At 33.8% G+C, this 21,952-nt stretch overlaps 1 protein-coding gene across 5 annotated transcripts; it reads left to right on the top strand.

Moving 5' to 3' along the window:
- Positions 1–329: 329 nt before the first annotated feature.
- On the top strand, positions 330–21,484 carry LOC129797848 (dedicator of cytokinesis protein 1). Of its 5 annotated transcripts, none has more exons than XM_055840695.1 (17): positions 330–465; positions 9,698–9,806; positions 9,987–10,143; positions 10,231–10,500; positions 10,678–11,034; positions 12,073–12,997; positions 13,073–13,209; positions 13,273–13,424; positions 13,517–13,873; positions 13,948–14,122; positions 15,650–15,763; positions 16,029–18,296; positions 18,382–18,491; positions 18,560–18,655; positions 19,865–19,940; positions 20,049–20,364; positions 20,468–21,484. In XM_055840695.1, the coding sequence occupies exons 1-17, from the start codon at positions 420–422 to the stop codon at positions 20,767–20,769; spliced, it is 5,967 nt and encodes a 1,988-aa protein (XP_055696670.1). In that variant the 5' UTR covers positions 330–419; the 3' UTR covers positions 20,770–21,484. The 5 variants fall into 5 exon arrangements, with proteins under 5 accessions (XP_055696670.1, XP_055696669.1, XP_055696671.1 ...); XM_055840694.1 differs by having other exon boundaries at positions 18,557–18,655; XM_055840696.1 differs by lacking the exon at positions 15,650–15,763 and having other exon boundaries at positions 18,557–18,655.
- Positions 21,485–21,952: the final 468 nt, after the last annotated feature.

Genomic DNA, 21,952 nt, shown 5'->3' with positions numbered 1-21,952 from the left:
TCATGGGAAAATTAGGTTTTTGTGACCAGGAAACGACGCCGCGTCGATTGGCGCCGCCAGTTTAAAATACTCTAATTTTTGCCAAAAAAAAAACTCGTGCAAAATCCAGAAAAAAATCCAGCGAATTGCGCCCCTAAATTTTTACTGAAAATACTTGGGGCCCCCTTGAGCATTCCCGGCAACTTTTGGAGCCTTAAAAATGAGTTTTTCCCGGAAAAATAAATATTTTAAAATTTTTGTCTAAATGTCTAAAATTGTGAAAGAAATAGTTACGTGTACCGTCTGTACTAGCCTCTCAGCCGCCAGTTTTAGTGCAGCACAATGATTCAGTAGTTGTTGCTTAGTTGCCGCAGAAGTTGCACGGATCGTGGAAATTTGTGCCTAAAAAAGTGAAGAAAACTTATGATTATTTTGTCACAATGACCGTGTGGAATAGTGTCGATGGGAAAGTCCTCTATGGAATTGGTAAGGATACGTGAAAAGTGTTGTGGATGTGCATTGAGAGAAAGTAAACACACGAAGAGTCTTCCGGAAAGCTTGCACCCTATGGGGCACAAACACAAGAAAACATCAACATCAGGAATTTCCCAGGCAATTTTCTCTCAGAATTGGAACATTTTCCCTCCTGCTGGGAAATGCTAATTTATACTGAATATTATTTTTCTGATTACTTTTCTTCAATGAAGGTTGGTGGTTAGTAGTAAAATTCCATTCAAGAAAAGTGCTTTGTAAGATTAGGATTTCTTTCCGGGAGTACCTTTTCATCCTCTTGGTGTCCTGGATTATCCTCTAGAGATTGATTTAATGATTTAATGAGACTCTGTGGGTTTTTTTCTCTTTTTACAATTTTCTTGTCAGCGCCCATCGTAGCCTTTATCATCGCAGTCTTTTCCCCTACTTTTTGCCTCATTCAGTGACGAACACCCAGAGAAGAGAAGAGAGGCAAGGCAAGAAAACGAGTTCGCGAGGAGCGTGAAGAAAAATAGAAGAATCACTTGTTGAATATATGGTGACAAAATGTGGGAATTATTTCTGCAATTGGAAATTCGTCGTGTCTGCGGAGATCTGGACGCATGCAAATGTGATGATTAATGCTGGAGCAAGTGTTTTGCCCTTCCTGCCCAGATTACTCACATTCTTCCCAAGCGCATCGTCGCACAATGGGTAGTGTGATCAATTAGTTATTATAGTTAATCAATTGACACTCTCCTGGCGTAGAGATTGAGCAGTATCGATGACCTCCTCCTCCTCCCAAAAACCACATCTCCGCTCATGTCGTGGTCAATTGGCTGAATTCCCCGAAAGAGTGGCTACTCTTGAGAGTCTTGAGATGAATCATGTTCACTGACTGAGATTTCTCGCAATTTTTGGTGTTTTATAGAGTAAATATTGTTGTGTGTGGATTATGCGTAACTGAGAAGCTAAAAGCAATATTTCTTAAGTTTTTTTGGCTGAGTAAAGAGTGATAGCATGGACATAGTTCAGATTTCCTTAGAATCTTATTTCTAAATTTGTCTAAAAACTTGATTAATTTATTACAAAACTTGCTAAAAAATATAGAATCTGTTCTCTTTTGGATACATTACAACTTTGATTCTTGTAGCCATAAATAGTTTTTATGCTTCTTTTCGAGCAACATACATACATAAAACTTCCAGAGCGTGGTACAAATTACACATATACTGGGTTAATAAGAGGTCAACTTCAATGTGACCTAACTTTGAGATTTTTATCGTTTTCTTTACACCAAGTTTCTTGAAAATATTTCTGTTCGACTATCTCAGTGTATCAGGTGGAAATGATAAGAGATACGGGGCTATATTGCTTCATATTATTTTATATTAAAGGGTTTCTCAAGAGTTCTTTGTAAATGAATTATACCTACCTCAAGGTTGCTGAATGAGAATAAATCGAGAACAATATTTATTTCTTAGAGTGTTATGAACTTTATTGCATTTTTCTCAGGTCTTTATGAGATACTTTTCGCTGTCTTTGCCCTGTTTGTAATACAATTTTCCGTCTTTCATATACTCCTGTTGATCAATCCATAATACAAAAACCTTCCCTTGGTGATAAGATAATCTTATCACAAACTGAGCAATTGATACCACAAGATCGCAATAACTTATTATTGATTATATTTACACCTGCACTTTCAATTCTAAAATCAAATGCATGAAACCACCTTTGTTGAGATATATTTTACATCGTCAGCAATTTTGGGGTTTGAATAAGTTGGTAAATATTATGGAGTTTACTTCTTTCACACAGTTGATGTTTTTGTGTTCCTGCGTTATACAAAGTTCCTCCTCAACAATTTCATGAGTCATCACATAATTTAGCATTCAAATAGACACCGTAATTATGAAAAAAAAAAGTCCACAAAAATGTAATATTCTTTCCACATGATATTTCTCAGTCTTGTACTGTTCGTGGAAATGGAACACGCACAAGACAGAAGTTTGTTAGAAAACGAGAAAAAAAAGTGAACATTTATATCTAATCTTGTGATTCTTCTACACATTTTCAGTAACGGTGATAACAATTTTCTATCTTAACACACTTCTTACAATTTTTATTGCGCTATTTTATCTCAACATTTGTGCTTTTTTTGTACTAACTATATACTCAATTTTCATGTGGAAGAGAGTGAAAGAAAGAAATATAAAGTGAAGGCATGGCCTTTCATTTGAATGCGAAAATTATAATGTTGCGTCCCGTTACCATAAATATGTATGTAGGTACGAGTGAGAGTTTCTTTTTTTGGTGTTTTTTTTTATGTGTGGAACATAAAATCTCATAAATCTTCCAATTCGAAGATTAAGAGATATCTAATTTGTATTTCTAACTCATTTTTATTCTTGATAATCTAATCAAGTTTTACCGATCTAGAATTTTATGAATGAAAATTCAATGTAAATAATTCATGTGAAAAATCCAGTGATTGTTAGGAAAACGAAAATTTTCTGTCAGTTTACTCGTCATGAAAATTTTGCCTCTTGGAGTTAAACTAAAAATGTACTGGTAAGCTGACCAAGCTTACGAGAGCTGTGTTTCTTTCAGTGTACCAATTTTGTGAGAGCAAACTATAACGCAAATTAATTTAAATACGCGCAAAGTCGGGAAAAGTTGAAAAGTCATCCCCCAAGAAATCTTTAAAACGCCATATCTCGTGAACGGATCCATAGATTTTCATAAATTTTTTTTTGTTTGAAAGGTCTTGAAGTCAGCTATAACATATCTAAAAATGAAAAAAATTTATGTCGCCATTTTCGAAAAATTCGAGTTCGAAATTTTCGAAAACTTTGTTTTTGACTTTAGCGCCTCTTGCGGTCATATCTCGAAGTTGCAATGTTCTAGACATTTGTAGGGTTTCTCGAAACCTTTTATTTGCGTTTGAGTTGATCAAGATCGGACTTGTAGAACCCGAGATATGACATGCCAACTTTGGAAGGCTATATCTCGAGAACGGATCCATATATTTTCTTCATTTTTGGCATGAAGCTAGATAATATGGTCAACTACAACATATCAAAAAATGAAAAAAATTATGTCGCCATTTTCGAAAAATTCGAGTTCGAAATTTTCGAAAACTTTGTTTTTGACTTTAGCGCCTCTTGCGGTCATTTCTCGAAGTTGCAATGTTCTAGACATTTGTAGGGTTTCTCGAAACCTTTCATTTGCGCTTGAGTTGATCAAGATCGGACTTGTAGAACCCGAGATATGACATACCAACTTTGGAAGACTATATCTCGAGAACGGATCCATAGATTTTCTTCATTTTTGGCATGAAGCTAGATAATATGGTCAGCTACAACATATCAAAAAATGAAAAAAAAAATATGTCGTCGTTTTCGAGATATTCATCGAAAACTCATCGAAAATTTTGTTTTTGATTTTTGGCCCTCTAGCGGTCACTTTTGAAACTTCGGATGTTCTAGAGAGTTGTAGGGTTTGTTGAGATCTTTCATTTGACCCCGGGTTGATCAAAATCGGTCAAGCCGTTCTCGAGTTATGGCCGATTTTCGATGAAAAATTGTGGCGACCATATTGACTAAACGGCTTGACCGAATTTCGAAAATGAGGTATCGTTGGAAAGCTCTTGATGGCCCCTACAACATATCAAAATTTCAGCCCTCTAGCTATAATAGCGACTGAGATATAGCGAAAACAAAATTTTGAGGTTATTCAAAATGGGGGACGGGGGGGTGGGGGGTGGATTTGACATCAAAATCGGATGTCTTCCAGTCGATATTTAAACTTTGCCGTTTACCGCAAGTCTCTATCTATTACCGTTCTCTTGCAATTTTGCGTTGAACTCCGGATGGAGGGCCGGAAAAAAAAATTTTTTGGCGCATACGTTTTTTGGAATGTGGGGACCCTAATTCGTGCTCATCCCAAGTTTGAGCCCGATCTGACGACTTTCGATTTTGCTCGGTACACAAAAGCTGCGTGTCTGGAAAGAAACACAGCTAAAATAGCTTATTACCCAAATGAGATGGCATGGATGGCATAGATTGATTAAAAAGCTAAAAGGTTTAGAAATTTGTTGTTCTCCTTTCTTTTCTTGGTGATTTTCTTGGATTTGCGATTAGGTACCACGATTATAAAAATCAACGGGGAATCACCTTAAAGAATTTTGCACACGTGCTAAAAAATAATTTTCTCTTATTCTTATCACGAAGGAAAGTCATTTTTTTATCTGATAAGATGTGCAAAATTAAATTAAATTATGAGTACCAAATGTGACTAAAATCTTGATTAAAATTGTTACATTACAAGCTGTCTTGATGAACAGTGCGATTTGTTAGGCATTGCTGCGCGCTTTTAAAATTGAGGTTCACGTAAAAAAAAATAAATTACTTTAATTTCTAAATAAATAATCTAAATGAGGAGATACGAAACAATTCAGGGGGGCTGTTTCCATCCAATAAAAGGGCCCTCGAAGATGATCACATTCAATTAACATTCATGGAAGTTATTCGAATCAACTGTGGGGGATATGCAAGAATTCTTCTTTTTTCCGTGCCTCTGAGAGTTGTGTGAGGGAAAAGCAAAAGAGAGATATTTTTAATTGTTTCAAAGGCTTTTTCTTTGCTTTTTTTCACTTTTCTTGTTGCCGAGCAGAGGAAGATTGTGCCATTAATATTCTCCCCTTGTGTGAATATGAAATATCTATTTGGGGTGTCAGCGGCAGAACCTTACTATCAATGGGAAGAATTAGTCTTTCTTCTTCGTCACTTTTCATTCTATAAACTTCAGAAGTAAATATCAAGAAAAAAAATGTAGTGTTTGTGGCACGCGTTGCCCTCCTGCATTTTCTGCGTTTAAAGAAAGAAAAGAAGAAGAAAAAAACAATAAGATTACGCTTCTAGCTTTCCTTGAACAAAATGACGAAAATCTTCACAAGCACGAAGGCACTCGTGGGGTATGATGTGCATAATTGTGTATTAAAATGCTATTTAGAATGCAATTTACAATCCACATCCATACTTTGTTTGTATGAATAATGCAAGTCCTCTCCTATCGCTCCATGGGCTCCAATCTCCCCCTCGTTGTTGAAGATTCACACACACTCACGCGGAATAAACTTATGTGAGATAATGATTCATGCTTTATCATTTAATTGAAATGTGATTACATATTTCCACATTTAACGCTTTCATGAATTTCCAATAAAAATTTGCATAAAATTTCTCACTGCTTCGCCAGCACATGTGTTTTTTTCTTGATATGCAAAGATTTTTTGCGTTAATTAGTTGGAAAAATGATGTTTTTGTGTTAAACAATAAAACATTATCTTTTACACAAGAATTCATTTTATTTATTTATAGAGCTAATATGAATTTTCGATTGATTTGGAGAGAAAGGGCGAGGCCGGTAAAGCTTTTATGATGGAATTTTTTTTGTTTGAAGAAGGGTATAGTCTTGTATTATTAATATTTTGAAAAGTCACGCGGGAAATTTTAAAAGCCCTGCGTCTCCCTCTTTTTAAAATTCAATCAATCATATTGATGATGGCTTATGTTCTTCTTAATCAGATTAAATAAAAACTCCCTTCTTTCGGATATATTATGTTGCTCTCTTCATGAAAAAATATGCTTTACTAAACATTTTCCATATTTTCTCTGAACATTTTTAATGATATTTTGCAACTTGGTCGTTCACTGCGGGAATCGGAATATGGGGGAAACCTTTACCAGATCCATTAAGAATCAAGAACAAAAATAAAGTGAATTATGCTAAATATTTTTCTTTCCCACAAGAGATGTTCTTGAGATAAAATGTAGTTATTATTATACTTTTTTTTCTTTCAATAAAACCCAAGAACAATCTATTTATAAATAAATGAAAAATAGTGCTTCTTCACGTGATGATTTTTATGGGTTTGTAATAATTTGAGGTTTCAGGGTTAAAAATAAACAAAAAAGAAGAAGAGAAATTAGTTCCATCTGCTTCACAACAAATCTCATTTAGACCTAAAAGAGAATTAGGAAAAAAGCAATAAATCTCTTTTCTTGTATTTACATGCTTATTTTGTAATGTAATGTATTTTGTCTGTTTTCTCTTCAACTTTTATGAACTCTATTGGATTTTTTAAAATTTAATTAATCACTGTCTTTGAATTTTTTTAATGGAAAATTTTGATTTTTACCAGAGAAAATTGTTGGAAGATTTTTTTCTCTTTTTTTAATTCCTTGACATTTATATTTCCTTTCAATGAGTTTAATGCTGAAGAAATATATTTTTTCTAACAAAGCCAATTGCATTCCTTTAGTACACAATAATATTGAACCAGTCACGAATTTATTGCTCATCTTTTGGAGGATTGTGGGTGCGGCAAAATCAACCGGGTGGAAGTAAAATGTGTGTGTGTAAAGATTTTCACGCGTAGTATTGCTCACAAACCTCCTGTTCAATGAATTAACAATGAAAAATTTATTTTATTCACGTACAAGTTTCATTATCACTTTACATGCGGTAATTTATTAAATTTTAATAGGTTTATGTGCTGATTTAATTTCATGGATGATATTTTATAGCATGAATTTACGAAAAAAAATGAACGTTTAACCCGCATAACTTTGCTTTAATTGCTTGTTCAGAAAAGTTCTGATAGACACGGTTTCAATTCGAAAGCAGGAAGGAAGCTCATTCTATTGTGATAATACATTCATTTTGCGCCCAATCTCGCCATTCTTTTTTTGAATGCTCATTGAGAGTAAATTGCTTCACTGCGTGTACTTTTAGACCATTTAAGACTCATTTTGCGGACTAAGAAAAAAATAAATAAAAGAAAGAAACTTCGAAAACTCAGAAAGTAGATGTTCGATGGAGTTTTCATGTTAGTTTTCTTTATCACATTCTCTATCTTTATGACAACCTTAATGTGTGTGCATGACCCTTTCAAGGATGTATCTCTTCCGGTGTGAAAGATAAATAAGTTGCAAAATATATTTTAGTTGAAAATGCTCCATAATGTGTTTCAGTGGAATCTCCGGTGTGCAATACATTTCTATTGTGAGTTCTAATGGAGGATACAAAGCCTATAATTTAATGATTTTAGGCCTATTTATTAGTTATGTTACATCTGGATTTATTACTTTAAAATAAATAAAAAAAAGAAATATGGTGTCTTTCCGATTTTCACTCTTAAATGTTTCCATTAAGTGTAAATTACAAAAAAAAATATATTTCCTGTTGATTTATTAGCAACGTGAGACTACTGCAGAGTCTCTCGCCACTCGTACTACGACTTATATTATTTGCATTTGTAATTTTTGTCACATATTTGACTATACGAGGGGAAGTTTCGTGGCGTTAGAATTGATGATGATCCATCAACAGCCAGTAACCCAGTTTGATGAATTTTTTTTAATGTATGGAGAAAATGGGGAGCACTCAATATTAAATAAATAAATGTGGGTGGTCTAAAGTGGGGGAGAGTTTGTGTGCAAATTTCTGTTCCACACTGCTGCCTTTTTCGTTAGTTCTGCTTGAGATTTTATCGGTTCATCATGATCTGTTTGATTTTTGTTTCTTTCAAGTCAGGGCGCTATTTTTCCTTTATTATTTTTTCGTGCTCCTCACCATACAGAAGCTCTTTGGACTTTTCCGTGTGAGGTTTGATTTGAGAGAGAGCTGCACCAAGTGTACTGATTTGTGCGTCTCTGAGAGAATTTTCTTTTTTCTTTGATAAGAAAAGTTCTTGCTGTGTTTGTGAATTCTCGAGTACAGGAGTTTTCTCACAAGTTGAGAGTGAATAAAAATAATAAAAAAAAACTGAATAAAATGTATGTGATGTCACATCAGGGTCATCAACGTATAATTATCGTAAATACCATTGATTAGTCACACAACGTATATACCGCGTAGTACATTCTTCGTAAATAGATTCTTTTGAGAATGTCTCGCATTTATTTATCTAAATACATAAAGGGAATACAAAACTCTTTCTATATGAAAGACCAATTTGAGATTGCATAATGGAGTTCATCTAAACTATAAAATATATGTGCACGATGAAGTATATAAGGCTGTGAATGCATAAGACTGTTGTGTATGGTGACTGTTTTTAATTGGGTTAATGTGTATTTTATTTTACACAAGAATATCATTGCAATTTCTCAAATTCCTTCCTTCGTGATATATGAAGTGAAAGATACATTTTTTCTCCATATATTTCTTTATGGACAAAACTCGGTTTTTTTGTAACGTAGTTTGATTTTTATGAGTTTCCCCTACAATAATTGTGTGCGATATTCTACCTGTTGGTTGGTTTTGGTGTTTTCCTAGAAAAATTCAACAAAACACGTTGCATTGCACGTACAATCGGTCTACACTTGAGTTTCGATGAGAATAAGAAAAGGAATTGAAAAGAAGAAACCTTTTTGTGTTGAACCGACAGGATAATTTTTTTTCTTTAAAAAAGGTTTTTTTGCGTTTACTTTCTGTGAGAATCTTTTGTATGAGTTTTGTGTCCATTACAATTTTTTTCGCCATTCTTTCATTGCAGAATGTGAGCAAAAAGACAAAGATTGTTAAATAATTAATTTTGTAAAATAATTAAAGTTTTTACTTAATTTTTTGTTAGTTTCAATAACCTTCAGTTTCTTTTGCTATTCTGACTCATGATTTTTTATTTATTTTTTGGCAATGATTAGAATTTTGTTAAGAATGAGAATAAACTCATAACACCTAATGAGCTTCTTCTTCTTTTAATATTGTTGACGTTAAATATGACCAAAATACAGTAAATTGATCGGAAAAATTGATTTAATTCAAAGGTCTTCTAATAGTAAAGTCGATGAGTTCCGTGTTAATTTATGCGTAGCAATTGGACCATAAATCTCTACATATTTGGATTTGTTCCATGGGAAATCAATTAAACTCTCGCGCCTTTTCGTGCAGAATTTATTCAACATTTCAAAATAGTATAAAATTCAAATTAATTGTATCTCGTTTGTTTTAAATTCTCTGGGAGAACTTCTATATTTTTGTTTTGTTTTATTTCTTATGAATTTATGATGTTATATCTTTTGTGAAAGCCACCACCGTAAAAAAAAAATGAAATAACTTAAATTCCATAATCTGGGAGACTCTCAGTGAATATGTTTTGTGCAAAAAATGTTCAAAGAATTTGCTTGTTGCTGCTTTATTTAGGAAAAAATAAATAAATTGTAAATATTTGTTGCAGCCAAAAACAGCTTTAGTCAGGATAAGCCACATAGACTGAATTTGGATGTTGGTGATGCTGTGATAATCCTGAAGGAGAGCTCCAATTGGTACTATGGATACAACAAAAAGTGCGTGAGAATTTTTTTTTCTTTAAGCTTTCCATTTCTTTAACATTCCACACCGAATAAAATTAAATAGATTAATATGTTGGTGGTTGTGTGAGGAATCATTGAACCCTGAAGATGTGAACAAAGCAATAAAAATTTTCACTTTTTGTCTTAATTTTTTCGAAAATGTTTTTGTTGCAGAAATCGTGGGAATAGAGGTATATTCCCAAAATCGTACATTGAATTAATGGAGTGTGTGCGGTCTAAAAATGACTATGTAATCAAGAGATCTGAAATTGTTGATGAGATCACGACAGTTCTTGTGGAGTGGGGAGATCTATTCAAAAAGTTTTATTTGGTAATTTGTTACGCCAAATTTGGGGTGTGTTCCCACCTCAAGAAAAGAAAACTACAAAAGCATCTCTTTTTTTTTTAACATTTGCAGACAAACAACTCAAACTTCTTGCCAATTCGGCAAAAAATGTTGGAACTGATAAGACTCCGATCGCAAATATTATCGGGTAATTTGCCAGTGGACGAGATGAAGGATGTTAAATTAATGGCAACGTCGGAGATTGATGTGGGAAATAGTCTATTGGGTTTGGACATGGTGGTTAGGAATGAAAGTGGAAGTGTTATTGATATAAATACAACATCAACAACACAACTCTATGAGCTACACACAAATGCCGTGGAACGCATAAAGATGGCATCGGTGAGTTCATGACCTCTTCATTGCAAAAAAAAAAAAAAATTCATTCGATTGTATCCACAAGGGCACCTGATCGTGTCAGTCTCAATGAAATAATTCTCTGAATGATCACACATTGAGCTACATTTTCATTTTGTTTCATCTGCGATTCTTCTCTCTTTCTTCCTTTTTTTTGTACAGACGGCTTTCAACAAGAACCGCGTGTCAAAGAATATGAACAAACACTCACATAATCTCTTGCTGCGAGTCCATGCATTTGTATGCAAGTTCCAAGAAGATTCAGATCTCCTTCTGACACTCTATGATGCCGATGAGCAAAAGTCCATAACGGAGAATTATGTGGTAAAATGGGGCAGACAGGGCTTGGCGAGAGATATCGATCAATTCGATAATAATCGTGTGCTCTTCACGGACCTGAGTACGCAGGATTTAAACAGGAATAAGGTGTACTTGATATGCTATGCCATTCGCATTGGAGGGATGGACGTTAAAGAACCCGATCCGAAGCGTGTCAGCATGGCCAGTGTTGTTCTGCAGGTTGGTTTCATAAAATATCAAGGGGTGTGTTTATCCGAATGAAAATATTCGGATGATTCGCTAAAGAAATCAAAATATTCAACAGATGAGCATTTCTTTTTTTTTATTTAGTCTTAAATTGATAAAGACTATGAGAAGCAAAATCCTGAAAAGTACTAAAAATTTTAGCTGAAGAAGTGAAAAATTTAGTACCTACTATTTTTAAATTTAGTACTTTTTCCTATTGTATTCAGTATACATTTTCAGCTAGAATTTCCAATTGTTTTCCGATAGAATTTAGTACTTTGAACTATTGAATTTAGTACTTTTTCGACTTGAATTTATTACTTCGGCTAGATTTAAGTATTTTATAAAAATTCAATCAAAAGAAGTATAAATTCAATAATTAAAAGTACTAAATTCTAGTCGAAAATATAGTAAAATCTAGTAAAAAATATTGACAATTCTTACTTTAAAAATTCTGAATTTAATCGGAAAAGTACTAAATTGAACAAAGAGACTTTAGGAGCACAGAACTCCTTCCGGAAGAGTCGGCAGGGAACCCGCGTCTTAATCCAACCGAATTAAAACAATCTCCATAGCTTTCGAGGCAGTTTGCGCGTCTTCCTCAGCGGTCTCGTCGGAGAAACTTGTCTCAAGTACTACATTTAAGCCGAATAAGTACTAAATTGAAGACAAATAAGTACTAAATTCAATCCTAAAAAATACTTAAAAAGCAGTAAATTCAAACTGAGAAAGTAGTAAATTCAAGCCGAAGAAGTACTAAATTTTAGCTGAAAATGAGAATATTCAGATCTTTGGAAATATTATTGTGATTATTCGCTAACCTTCGGATTATTCGCCATAACTGTTAAAATATTCGACAGATAAATACCCCTTGTATTTAAAAACTGTGCTTCTTTGAAGAAAGAATCACAGCTAAAAAATGAATTGCAATTTATCATTTCTGTTCGTGCTAATTTTTTTTTAATTGAATTATCAATGAAAAGAAAGTATTTTTACTTACATATTCACGTGATGTTTTTGATTGATTTTTAGGGTGCAACAGGAAAGAAGAATAGTCAGAATAATTTAAATTCTGCCGGTGCTGATTTGATGCGGCGTCCTTTTGGGGTGGCAGCCATTGATTTAACACCCATCATTAAGAAGCCTGAGGACTTTAAGAATAATCTGGATCTCCCATTTATCCTTTGTGAAAAGGAGAACCTCGATACGACGCTAAAGAAGCTAATCAACAACAAAGATGTGGGGAAAATTGATTCAAAGCTGGCAGTGAGTGTTGAAATCCTCCATGGGGATACAAAGCAAATTCGTGAGGAGTATCCGCATTTGGTGCACGGAAATGTTCCAATAGCACGAAAAATGGGTTTTCCAGAGGTCATTTTCCCGGGGGATGTACGCAATGATTTGTACTTGACCCTTGTGAATGGGGAGTTTTCCAAGGGTGTCAAAAGTGGCGATAAGAATATCGAGGTTACGGTGTGCGTGTGCAATGAAAAGGGTGTTGTTGTGTCGGACGTGATAACACTGGGTGCGGGCAATGGGATGAGTAGTGAATACAAATCTGTTATATACTACCATGAGGACAAGCCCAAATGGAATGAGACATTTAAAGTGCAAGTGCCTATTGAGGAATTCAAGCAGTGCCACTTGAGATTCACATTCAAACATCGAAGTTCCAATGAAACGAAAGATCGAGCAGAGAAACCATTTGCACTGTCGTACGTGAAGTTAATGCAGAGCAATGGGACAACTCTTCAGCACATGTGCCACAAGCTACTTGTCTATAAGATTGATCAGAAAAAGTATGATAAGGATTCTCCGTTGAACTATCTGTCGTTGCCATCGAAATTTACCGATTTGGAACCAAATACAAAACCCTCAACGGTGGGATTGAGCCTATCGGCAAAGGACTTTTTTGTCATTGAGACAAATCTGTGCAGCACAAAGCTCACTCAGGATGGTAAAAATATTTTTCTATAGCTAACTTTTTAAGCTTGAAGGGTATTTTTTAAACTTCTGTGTTTTATTTTTGTAGTTTCCCTTCTTGGACTGCTCAACTGGTCGTCTAATCTGGACGCCTTGGAGAGTTCCCTAAATGCCATAATGGGTGTAAAACCCGAAGAGGTTGTGAAATTTCTTCAAGACATTCTGGATGCTCTCTTCTGTATTTTGGTATGTTCCACAACAAAGAATAATTTAATGGAATTTTCTCTAAATAAAATTAAATAAATTCAGGTGCAGAATTCAGATCCAGCCAAATATGATGATTTAGTGTTTAGATGCTTGTTGCGTCTCATTGAGATTGTTTCGGAGATTAAGTATCAACATTTCCAGTCTGTTCTTGATTTATACATCAATGAAAGTTTCTCCGCAACATTGGCATATGAGTAAGTTAGAGGAATTTGCTTTTTTTATGATTTAAAAGAAATAATTCAAAAGACTTTGTCATAATTTATTAACAATTTCCGGTGAATTTCAGTAAATTAATCAATGTGCTGCAGACACACATAAAAAATGCAATAAATAGCACACCGGCCGTTGTCCAGCCAGAAGTTTGCACGCAGGCAGAGACGGAAATTGAGGGTCTTCTGTACAAGATCACAAAGAATCTGCAGTACATCATGAAGTTTATAATTAGATCGAGGATACTTTTTGCTGAAATGAATGACAACAAGGACAGAATATTTTTTGAACAGAGCCTAGATGACTTACTCACATCATTCAAGAATTTAATTGCATGCCCCAATAATTTACTTCGCTCTCAAGGTGCCACCCTCAAGTATTTGCATGTAATTGTATCTGACCTGATGCAAGTCTACAGTCCCATTAGACTGAGGTAATTTACTCAATTATTTTTATTATTTTTCCTTCATTAACACATTTTTTTCTTTCTTTTTTGTACTATTCCAGTCAATTCATCGTTGATATTATCATGAACATTCCACCGGGACGATTGACACAGTCAAAAATGATGTGTATAAAGGATATGATTGATTCAAAGCTCTTCAAACTGCCAGAATGTCGTTCAATAATCTTGCCAGTGTTTTGTCAGCAAATTAAGGAGAAATTGGAGAGCAAGGAGGAGGTATGTAGATCAAAAGCTTTGTCTAATACATTAACAACAAAAAAAGAAAGAATTTCGTTTGTAAATAATTCCGCACGTGCTTTCGTGTTATGTGTGAGCATCAAAATGAAAAAAAAAATGTCATGTCTCCATGGTTGCTACATAAAAAAGGAGGATAAGATAAAGAGAAATGCCTTGTATGTCTTGTGAACGTTCTTATTGGAAACTTTATTGAAAGTTTTGTCTTGTTTAAAAGTCACTTTGTCAATGCCGAACAAAGGAAAACCTCAAGTACCTTTTATCGACCTTTTATCATTATGAAAACACTGTTTTAAAGAAAATGCGATACATTTTCAATACACACAACACACTTTTGTATACTCTTTTACATCCTTACACAATTTCACATCTCATTTCCGTATGCTTTTCACCTTTTTTCCTTCCTTCCTTCTCATATTTCATAAATTTAACATTTTTGTTTGTTTGTTAATTTGTATAACTAATAAATCTGTTTAGTTTTTGCATGATTTATTTGTACATTTAATTTGGTGTAGAGTTGTAAAATATTAATAATGAAAAATGAAAGAATAAAATGAATGCTTTGGTGGTGCAAGTTTTGTTTAAATTGGTGGAATGTTCGTAAAAAGCTTATTAATGCTTGATGCAAATACTTTTAAATATTTTTGCCTTAATTAATTTAATAAATTGATAAAATTGATATTTTAATTGATTTAAATTTGCTTCTAAAGCTGGTTTGCTTGAAAAATAATTTAGGAAAAATCACCTAGATGCATAAAATAATAACTTGCAAAACAGCCTCAATTTACTTAATGAAGAAGGATTTTCGATTGAGCACAAAATAAAGAAATGAATTAATACCAATATCTCAGAGCTTTAATACAGCTTTAAAAACTTAGTTCCTCTGTACTTAGTTGTAAAGCTGTTAAAAGGCTTAAGGCTGTACTACAGGGTACACTAATGCATTGTTTAAACAAAAAATCTTTTTTTAAGATTGATGAATTTTTCATTAACAATCTTTTAAAAGTGAAGTTTATCTAACGAAGTATTTTATTATAATTTTACCGCAAATGCCTCAGCAAAAAGTAGATAAATTGCTTTTAACTTAAATAAAAGGAATAAAAATAAAGAAAATAAAATAATTAGGTATAATAATTTTTGTTTTTTTTTGTTTTATTAATCTTAACATTATTTATTCATTTATTTGTTGTTTTTTATATTTGTGGTTTTTATCAATGGTTTGTGTGAGAGGATTACTCAAAATCAGACCTTAAAAAAATTGATTTTTAAAAAAATCTTTTGGTTCTGAATTTGGGCCATCCTGTTCTATGTTTAGGGCTTTATCTGTAGCATAATTTGTAATATTTTTATATGTAAAAATAACAATTTTGTGGTGTATTTTATTTGATTTTAATTTTTCTTTTTTGGACTCTTTAATGCCTTTTCCGCAAAAAAAAACCTGCAAACCTCTCCTTGTCCCTTTATTTTTTCGTTAATCCCAAATACAAATGACACGAAAAAAAACTCAAGGGTGATGTAATGTCAGAATTATGGCAACAGCAAAAGAATTTAACAAAGGCCGCTAAGGTACTGGGTGAATTAAAATCAAATCTACACACGCGTGAATCAACAGCCAAGACCAAGGTATATTATTTTAGAATTAGATTTTTATTTATTTATTTTTATTTGAAGAATAGTTTGAAATGATTTTTGAAGATTTTCTTATCAGTGTGTGTTGTAAAATTAATTTATTGAAAAATTGATTTATAAATTCTAAGAAAAAGATTTTCTTTAACTTTTTTAGGAATAAATTGTTAAATTAGTTAAGTGTTTAGTTTTAGTTTGTCGAGAGATTAGTTAAGCATTACTAATGCGTAGTTTTTTTTTCTTCTACCGACTCATGGTTCAGATTGCTGAGTGTGTCAATATAATGAATAATATTCTGGGATTACTCTTCCGGAAAGATATTGGATCAACAGTCCATGATATCAGGGATATTATGTTCATCCTCTTGCGTACGGTGATTCAGTCATCCATCCAAATGGATCGGGATAATCCACTTGTGGGAAATTTGGTGGCAATAATGCTTGGAATTTTCCGTAGTATGCGCCAAGAGCACTATACGTGGTATGTGAATCACTTTGCCACCAAATACGACCTCATGGACTTTCTCACGGAGATTCTGCATGTGTTCAAGGATTTGGTGTCATATCCTGTGTTCCCAAGTGATTGGATGGATATGATAATGCATCAGAATATTGTTATTCTCGAGAGTCTCAAGCACTTTACAAATATCATCCTTGAGAAGTTCTTTGTGCCGTTTGAGAAGCAAGTTTGGTCGAATTTCTTCCATTGCTCCATTGCCTTTCTCATTCAGCCGTCGCTGCAGTTGGATCAATTCACGGAAAATAAAACATCCACAATACTCCTACGGTATCGCGATATACGCAAGGAGACAGCCATTGAAATAAGGAAAATGTGGTTTAGCTTGGGTGAGAATAAAATTCAATTTGTACCCCAACTTGTGGGGCCATTGCTTGAGATGAGTCTCATACCAGAGCCAGAACTTCGTCAGGCCACCATACCCATCTTCTTTGACATGATGCAAGCGGAATATTGTAGCTCGCGATATATATCGGAAAGTTATGGGGATACACGTCGCAATAACAGCCACTACAAGGGGAATTTCAATGACTTTGAGAATGAGATGATTGAAAAATTGGACATCCTTGTTGAGGGTGGGCGTGGGGATAACGAGTACAAGGACATGTTCTACAGCATCATGATGGAGAATTGTTGCAATCACAATACATTGAGTGGCGATGGGAAGAAGTTCGTGATGATTGCGACGAAATTGATGGAGAGGTTGCTTGAGTATCGCTGCATCATCCATGATGAGAGTAAGGAGAACAGGATGGCGTGTACCGTGAGTTTGCTCCAATTCTACTCCGGGGTGAATCGAAAGGAAATGTACATACGCTATGTGAATAAACTCTGTGATTTACATATGGAATTCGACAACTACACCGAAGCTGCTTTCACACTCAAGCTCCACAGCAATCTTCTCATGTGGAATGACACAGCCCTATCGTCCTTGTTGCGTTCACAACGGCATCCAATGTGCCAGACACACAGACAGCTCAAGGAGGCACTCTATCATGAGATTATTGACTACTTCGATCAGGGAAAGATGTGGGAAACCGCCCTGACCATGTGCAAAGAACTAGCGGAGCAGTATGAGAATAAGGTGTATGACTACATGAGCCTAAGTAGCATTCATCGGAAAATGGCGGATTTCTTTGAGAAGATTCTCAAGGAAATGCGGCATGAGAGTGAATATTTCCGTGTTGCCTTCTACGGACTCAAATTCCCCGAATTCCTGCGAAATAAGGTTTTCATCTACCGCGGGAAGGAGTACGAGAGACTGAGTGATTTTTGCACGAGAATACTCACGCAACATCCTGCAGCTGAACTAATGCAAACCCTCACAACACCCGGAATGGATATTACCCACAGCGATGGGCAGTTTATCCAAGTGAACAGTGTTGAGCCCATTATGGCGGAAGAGAATGAGCGGTATGAGGAGAAAATTGTTGCACAGCAAATTCTCAAATACTATCAGACGAATAATGTGCAAAAATTCAAATTTTCCCGCCCATATCGCGATGGGAAATCAACGGCGGGTGATTCAGTGGCAAATCTCTGGCTAGAGCGTACAATTATGAAGACCACAGACAGTCTTCCGGGGATTCTGCGATGGTTCCCAGTGGAGTCGACGGAAACCTTCAAAATATCCCCGATTGAGCATGCCATTGAAACCATGGAGGCTACAAATAAGTTCATAAGGAATTTAGTTATTGCACACCGAGACGATGAGACACTGCCAATAAATCCATTGAGTATGAAGATCAATGGGATTGTCGATCCAGCTGTAATGGGGGGTTTCCGGAAGTACGAAGAGGCCTTCCTTACGGATGAGTACCTGGAACAAAATCCAAGCAATGTGCATTTTGTGGTGAAACTCAAGGAATTAATTGCACAGCAAATCCCAATTTTGGAGATTGCACTGCAGGTACACCGAGCAAAGGCACCGAGATCGCTCATTCCATTCCATGAGCGTCTTGAGAAGTGTTTCTTCGAGATGCAGGCCAAGGTTGAGATTAAATACGGCAAAAGGGTAAGCAATTATCATGAAAATCTCTTCGCAATGATCTGACTGAGAATCTTCCACACTGTGAACATCTTCCTTTCTCTCTCAATAGACTTGTGACTTGAAGTTTGATCGTGAATTCGTGACAATGCGCAGAGGGATGTCAGCACAGATGAGCTTAGATTCAAATCGACTTTCAGAAACGAGCATGGGATCAAATGAGTATGTAGTGCAAGAGATTAGAGTAGAGGAGATTAACCAATCTAACATTTCATTCATTTCTATAGTAGTGGCCTTTCTAAATCAATGCAGCCCAATCGATCGCAAACGAGCTCAATTAAATCCACATTTGCCAATTTTAACTTCAATGCTGCTAATTTGACAAGGTCAGTATAACACTTCTTTCTCATTCTTTTTCCTCAAATCTTCTGGTTCATAAGGAAAAGGCTTTTCTACAGAGATCCTTAATAGATTTTTTTTATTATTATTGTGGATCATTGTAGATTAGGCCTTAATTTAAAGGAATGCTTAATTTTTAGTGTAATAATTTTAAGGTTTTTGGAATATTTTCTTATTATTTATTAAAAATTGGATTGAATTTTATAAAAAAAATAAACTATTTCTTTTAAGTTAAAAATAATAAACTTATAATTTTAAAGATTTTTTATATATTTTTTTAATTTTCAATTTTTAAATATCTAATAAAACTAATTTTACTATTTCATTTTATTATGAAAATTTCGAAAGCTCCTCTAAAAAAAATGGGATGGTCTTTTGATAAATATTTTAAGTCATAAATCAGTTAGGAAATTAAAAAAAAAAATTTTTTCAACTTTTTGGACTAAAAACTTTAAACTTTTGTAAACTAATTCTTTAATTTAGTTGTTTTTTTTTTATTTATTTTTATTTATTTTTTAATTTGTTTTATTTTATTATATGTACTAAAAAAAATAAAGAATCAAGCATTTACTGAAAAAGAAAATTCTATTTTTCTACGTATTTTATCTGAACATTCGTTTATCATATTTAGGTATTAATTTAGCTCTTGTCAAATTATTGAAATTATTAAAAAAATAAATAAAATTCTGCTCTAATCTCAATCCAAATTTCTTTAAAATAATAAAATTATATTTGGCAAGGTATTGAATTGTAAGAATTGTAAAAAATGCTATTTTACATTGTAAAAATTATAATTTTTGGTATTTTGTTATGGGATGGTCCGGGATTTTAACACTTTGCTTACCAACTTAAATAAATTATTTAAAAATTAAATTATTTCTTTGTCAAGAAAGAGAAAAAAATTAAAATGAGCTTTTGTTAAAAAAATTGGCTTATTAGAACTTTTGTTAAATAAAAAAAATGTAATATAGAGAGCTTGGTATGCAAAGTGTTAAAAGTGTTGTCGCTGATGAAACTTGCTTGATTCTTTTTCATTTTTATTTTTCTAAATTATTAACATTCTCGATTTCTTTAAAATTTAGTTTAAGTTTCAAATTTCATTTTCACATTAAATTTATGTTGGTTTATGGTTTCATTTTTGTTTCCTCTCTTTTTATATGTATATTTGTACCCCCATCCAAATAAATCACCTCCAGAACATCGCTAGGAACGACAGCACATGCAAAGAAAACTAAAGAGAAATCGAGCAATAAGCGACGATCGAGTCGTAAAGTATGGGTTTTATTTTATTTTATTTTTTCATTGAATATTTTTCTTTTTTTTTCAACAATCTTTTTGGTGAATGGGATGGTGTTATGAGGAATTTTCTTGTTCTTGCAGATTGATCGGGAATCACTCAACGTGACAACGAGTCAGTGGTATACTGGAACTTTGACACCGATTGCAGCTACAACACCGGATAAGGATACCACGTCGATTTGCAGCAATGGCAGTAGTAGTTTAGTAACACCAACAAATAGTTTAGTTGTGGAATTAACTGAGGAGTTGACACCGAAGAGACCGCTACGATCGGAAATTGAGCGAGAGAGGAGATTATCGAGAACGGCGAGCATTGTAACGCCAACAAATAGCATTAAAGGTCTTCCTGGAGACAGCAATTCAGTGTCGGATGAAGAGAGCAATAGAAATTCAATAGGTGAGTTTTTTTTTCTTACAAAAATCGTCCTTAAGTGAAGTATAAAAATTAGGAAAGTTTATTAATAATTTTTTTTCAATTTTCTTCTATTTTTGCCCTTTAGTTACAACGGATTCAACAGCATCGGATGAAGATCAAATACCTCCACCACTTCCGGCCAAAACGAGGGACTCCACCGACTATTCGAATTTACCAAATGATGATAGTAATTGCGGTGCCCATCCACGGCAAAATATTCGTTCAGCCATAAGCAATAAACCTCTTCCGCAGCTTCCCATTGTCGTCAATGTCAACTATGAGTACGTTGAAGCGAGAAATTTTTGCATTGGAAACGATGAGAGGAAACGACCACCGACTCCACCACCGAAACCAACTCGCAATTCTAAAGGCGTTTCCTCACCATAGATTGGTGTGTTGTGGGTGTATATTTTATCCATGCTGGCGGGAAGTATGAATAAGAATACATTTCTTCCTGGTTGGTGAAAGCAGGGGAGAAAGGCGAAGAAATGGGATAACCGAGTATTCTCGTTCTGTGACGGGGGAGGGGTGCAGAAATGAAGAACGAAATACGCGAGGAAGTGAATTTTTATAATGCAAGGTACGTGAGTGTTTCGCATAATATCTACACGTATAGAATGCATTTCATCTTAAATATATTTATCGTATATACACTCTTATACACCTACACCTTAAAATCACATTTAAATTCACACAAAAAACGGGAAAAATGTGAAAAAATAAATATTTTGTAGGAAGAAAGAAAAGACTGCTCAAATGCCTTTCTGCAATGATTTAGTTTAAAAGAAATCGTAAGAAGGGTGAATTAAGAAAACCCAATTTGCCTTTCTTATACATTTTAGAGATTAAGAAGTTTGCAATAATGAAAAAGAAATCATAATCCTATAAAAATGTGCCACAAAATTCGTGCAAATATCGTGACAATCAAAAGTTTTATCAACAAAATGTTTTTTTTCTTTATTTTTAATAGAAATAAGATGAATATATTTTTGTGTGGAAGTTTATTTAGTAGAGCCTTTTGAAGCCAAAGTTACAACCATATTATATCATCAAGTCGTGTTGATAAATTTTAAAATAGAAGAAATAAAAAATACAAAACTTTTTTACCTGGTTTTTGAATGGGACTAAAAGCAACAAGTACAAAATATTTTGGGAAGAATTATGGCAAATCTTTTGCTGAATGATTTTGAAAGTTATAGATTACTTACCCTAGATTTTTCTTCATTGATTTTATCAGAGAAAAATTTAATTTTAATAAAAAAATAACTTTTCTTACCTTTTTGTTTTTATTAATAATAGAAATTTGATTTTTGGAGTCGATTTTGTCAAAAAATCTTTTATAATTCTACAGTTATAAAGTTTTTGGTAGTCTGTGAAAAATATTAAAGATTTTGACAGCTTTAATCTTTTTCTAAAATACATTTTTCAGAAATTTTTAAGAAAATCCTGAGAGATTTCTGAAAGAGAGAATTTTTTGTTTTCCTTTTCTAGCACATTAATAGAACATTTTCAAAACGGACCGCCAAAATTTTACAAAAAAATCAAATTGTAAGAAAAGAAAATATTTATC

The sequence above is a fragment of the Lutzomyia longipalpis genome, chromosome 1 (assembly GCF_024334085.1).
Source record: "Lutzomyia longipalpis isolate SR_M1_2022 chromosome 1, ASM2433408v1".
Lineage (NCBI taxonomy): Eukaryota > Metazoa > Arthropoda > Insecta > Diptera > Psychodidae > Lutzomyia > Lutzomyia longipalpis.
Note: the sequence above shows the minus strand (reverse complement) of the source record. Positions and strands in the feature narration are given on the sequence as shown.

Excerpts from the sequence above, each read along its gene's own strand:
- LOC129797848 (XM_055840694.1), top strand. The coding sequence starts at position 420 with ATGACCGTGTGGAATAGTGTCGATGGGAAAGTCCTCTATGGAATTG. Across the intron at positions 466-9,697 it reads GAAAGTCCTCTATGGAATTG|CCAAAAACAGCTTTAGTCAG; the intron begins GTAAGGATACGT and ends TATTTGTTGCAG. Across the intron at positions 13,874-13,947 it reads TACAGTCCCATTAGACTGAG|TCAATTCATCGTTGATATTA; the intron begins GTAATTTACTCA and ends GTACTATTCCAG.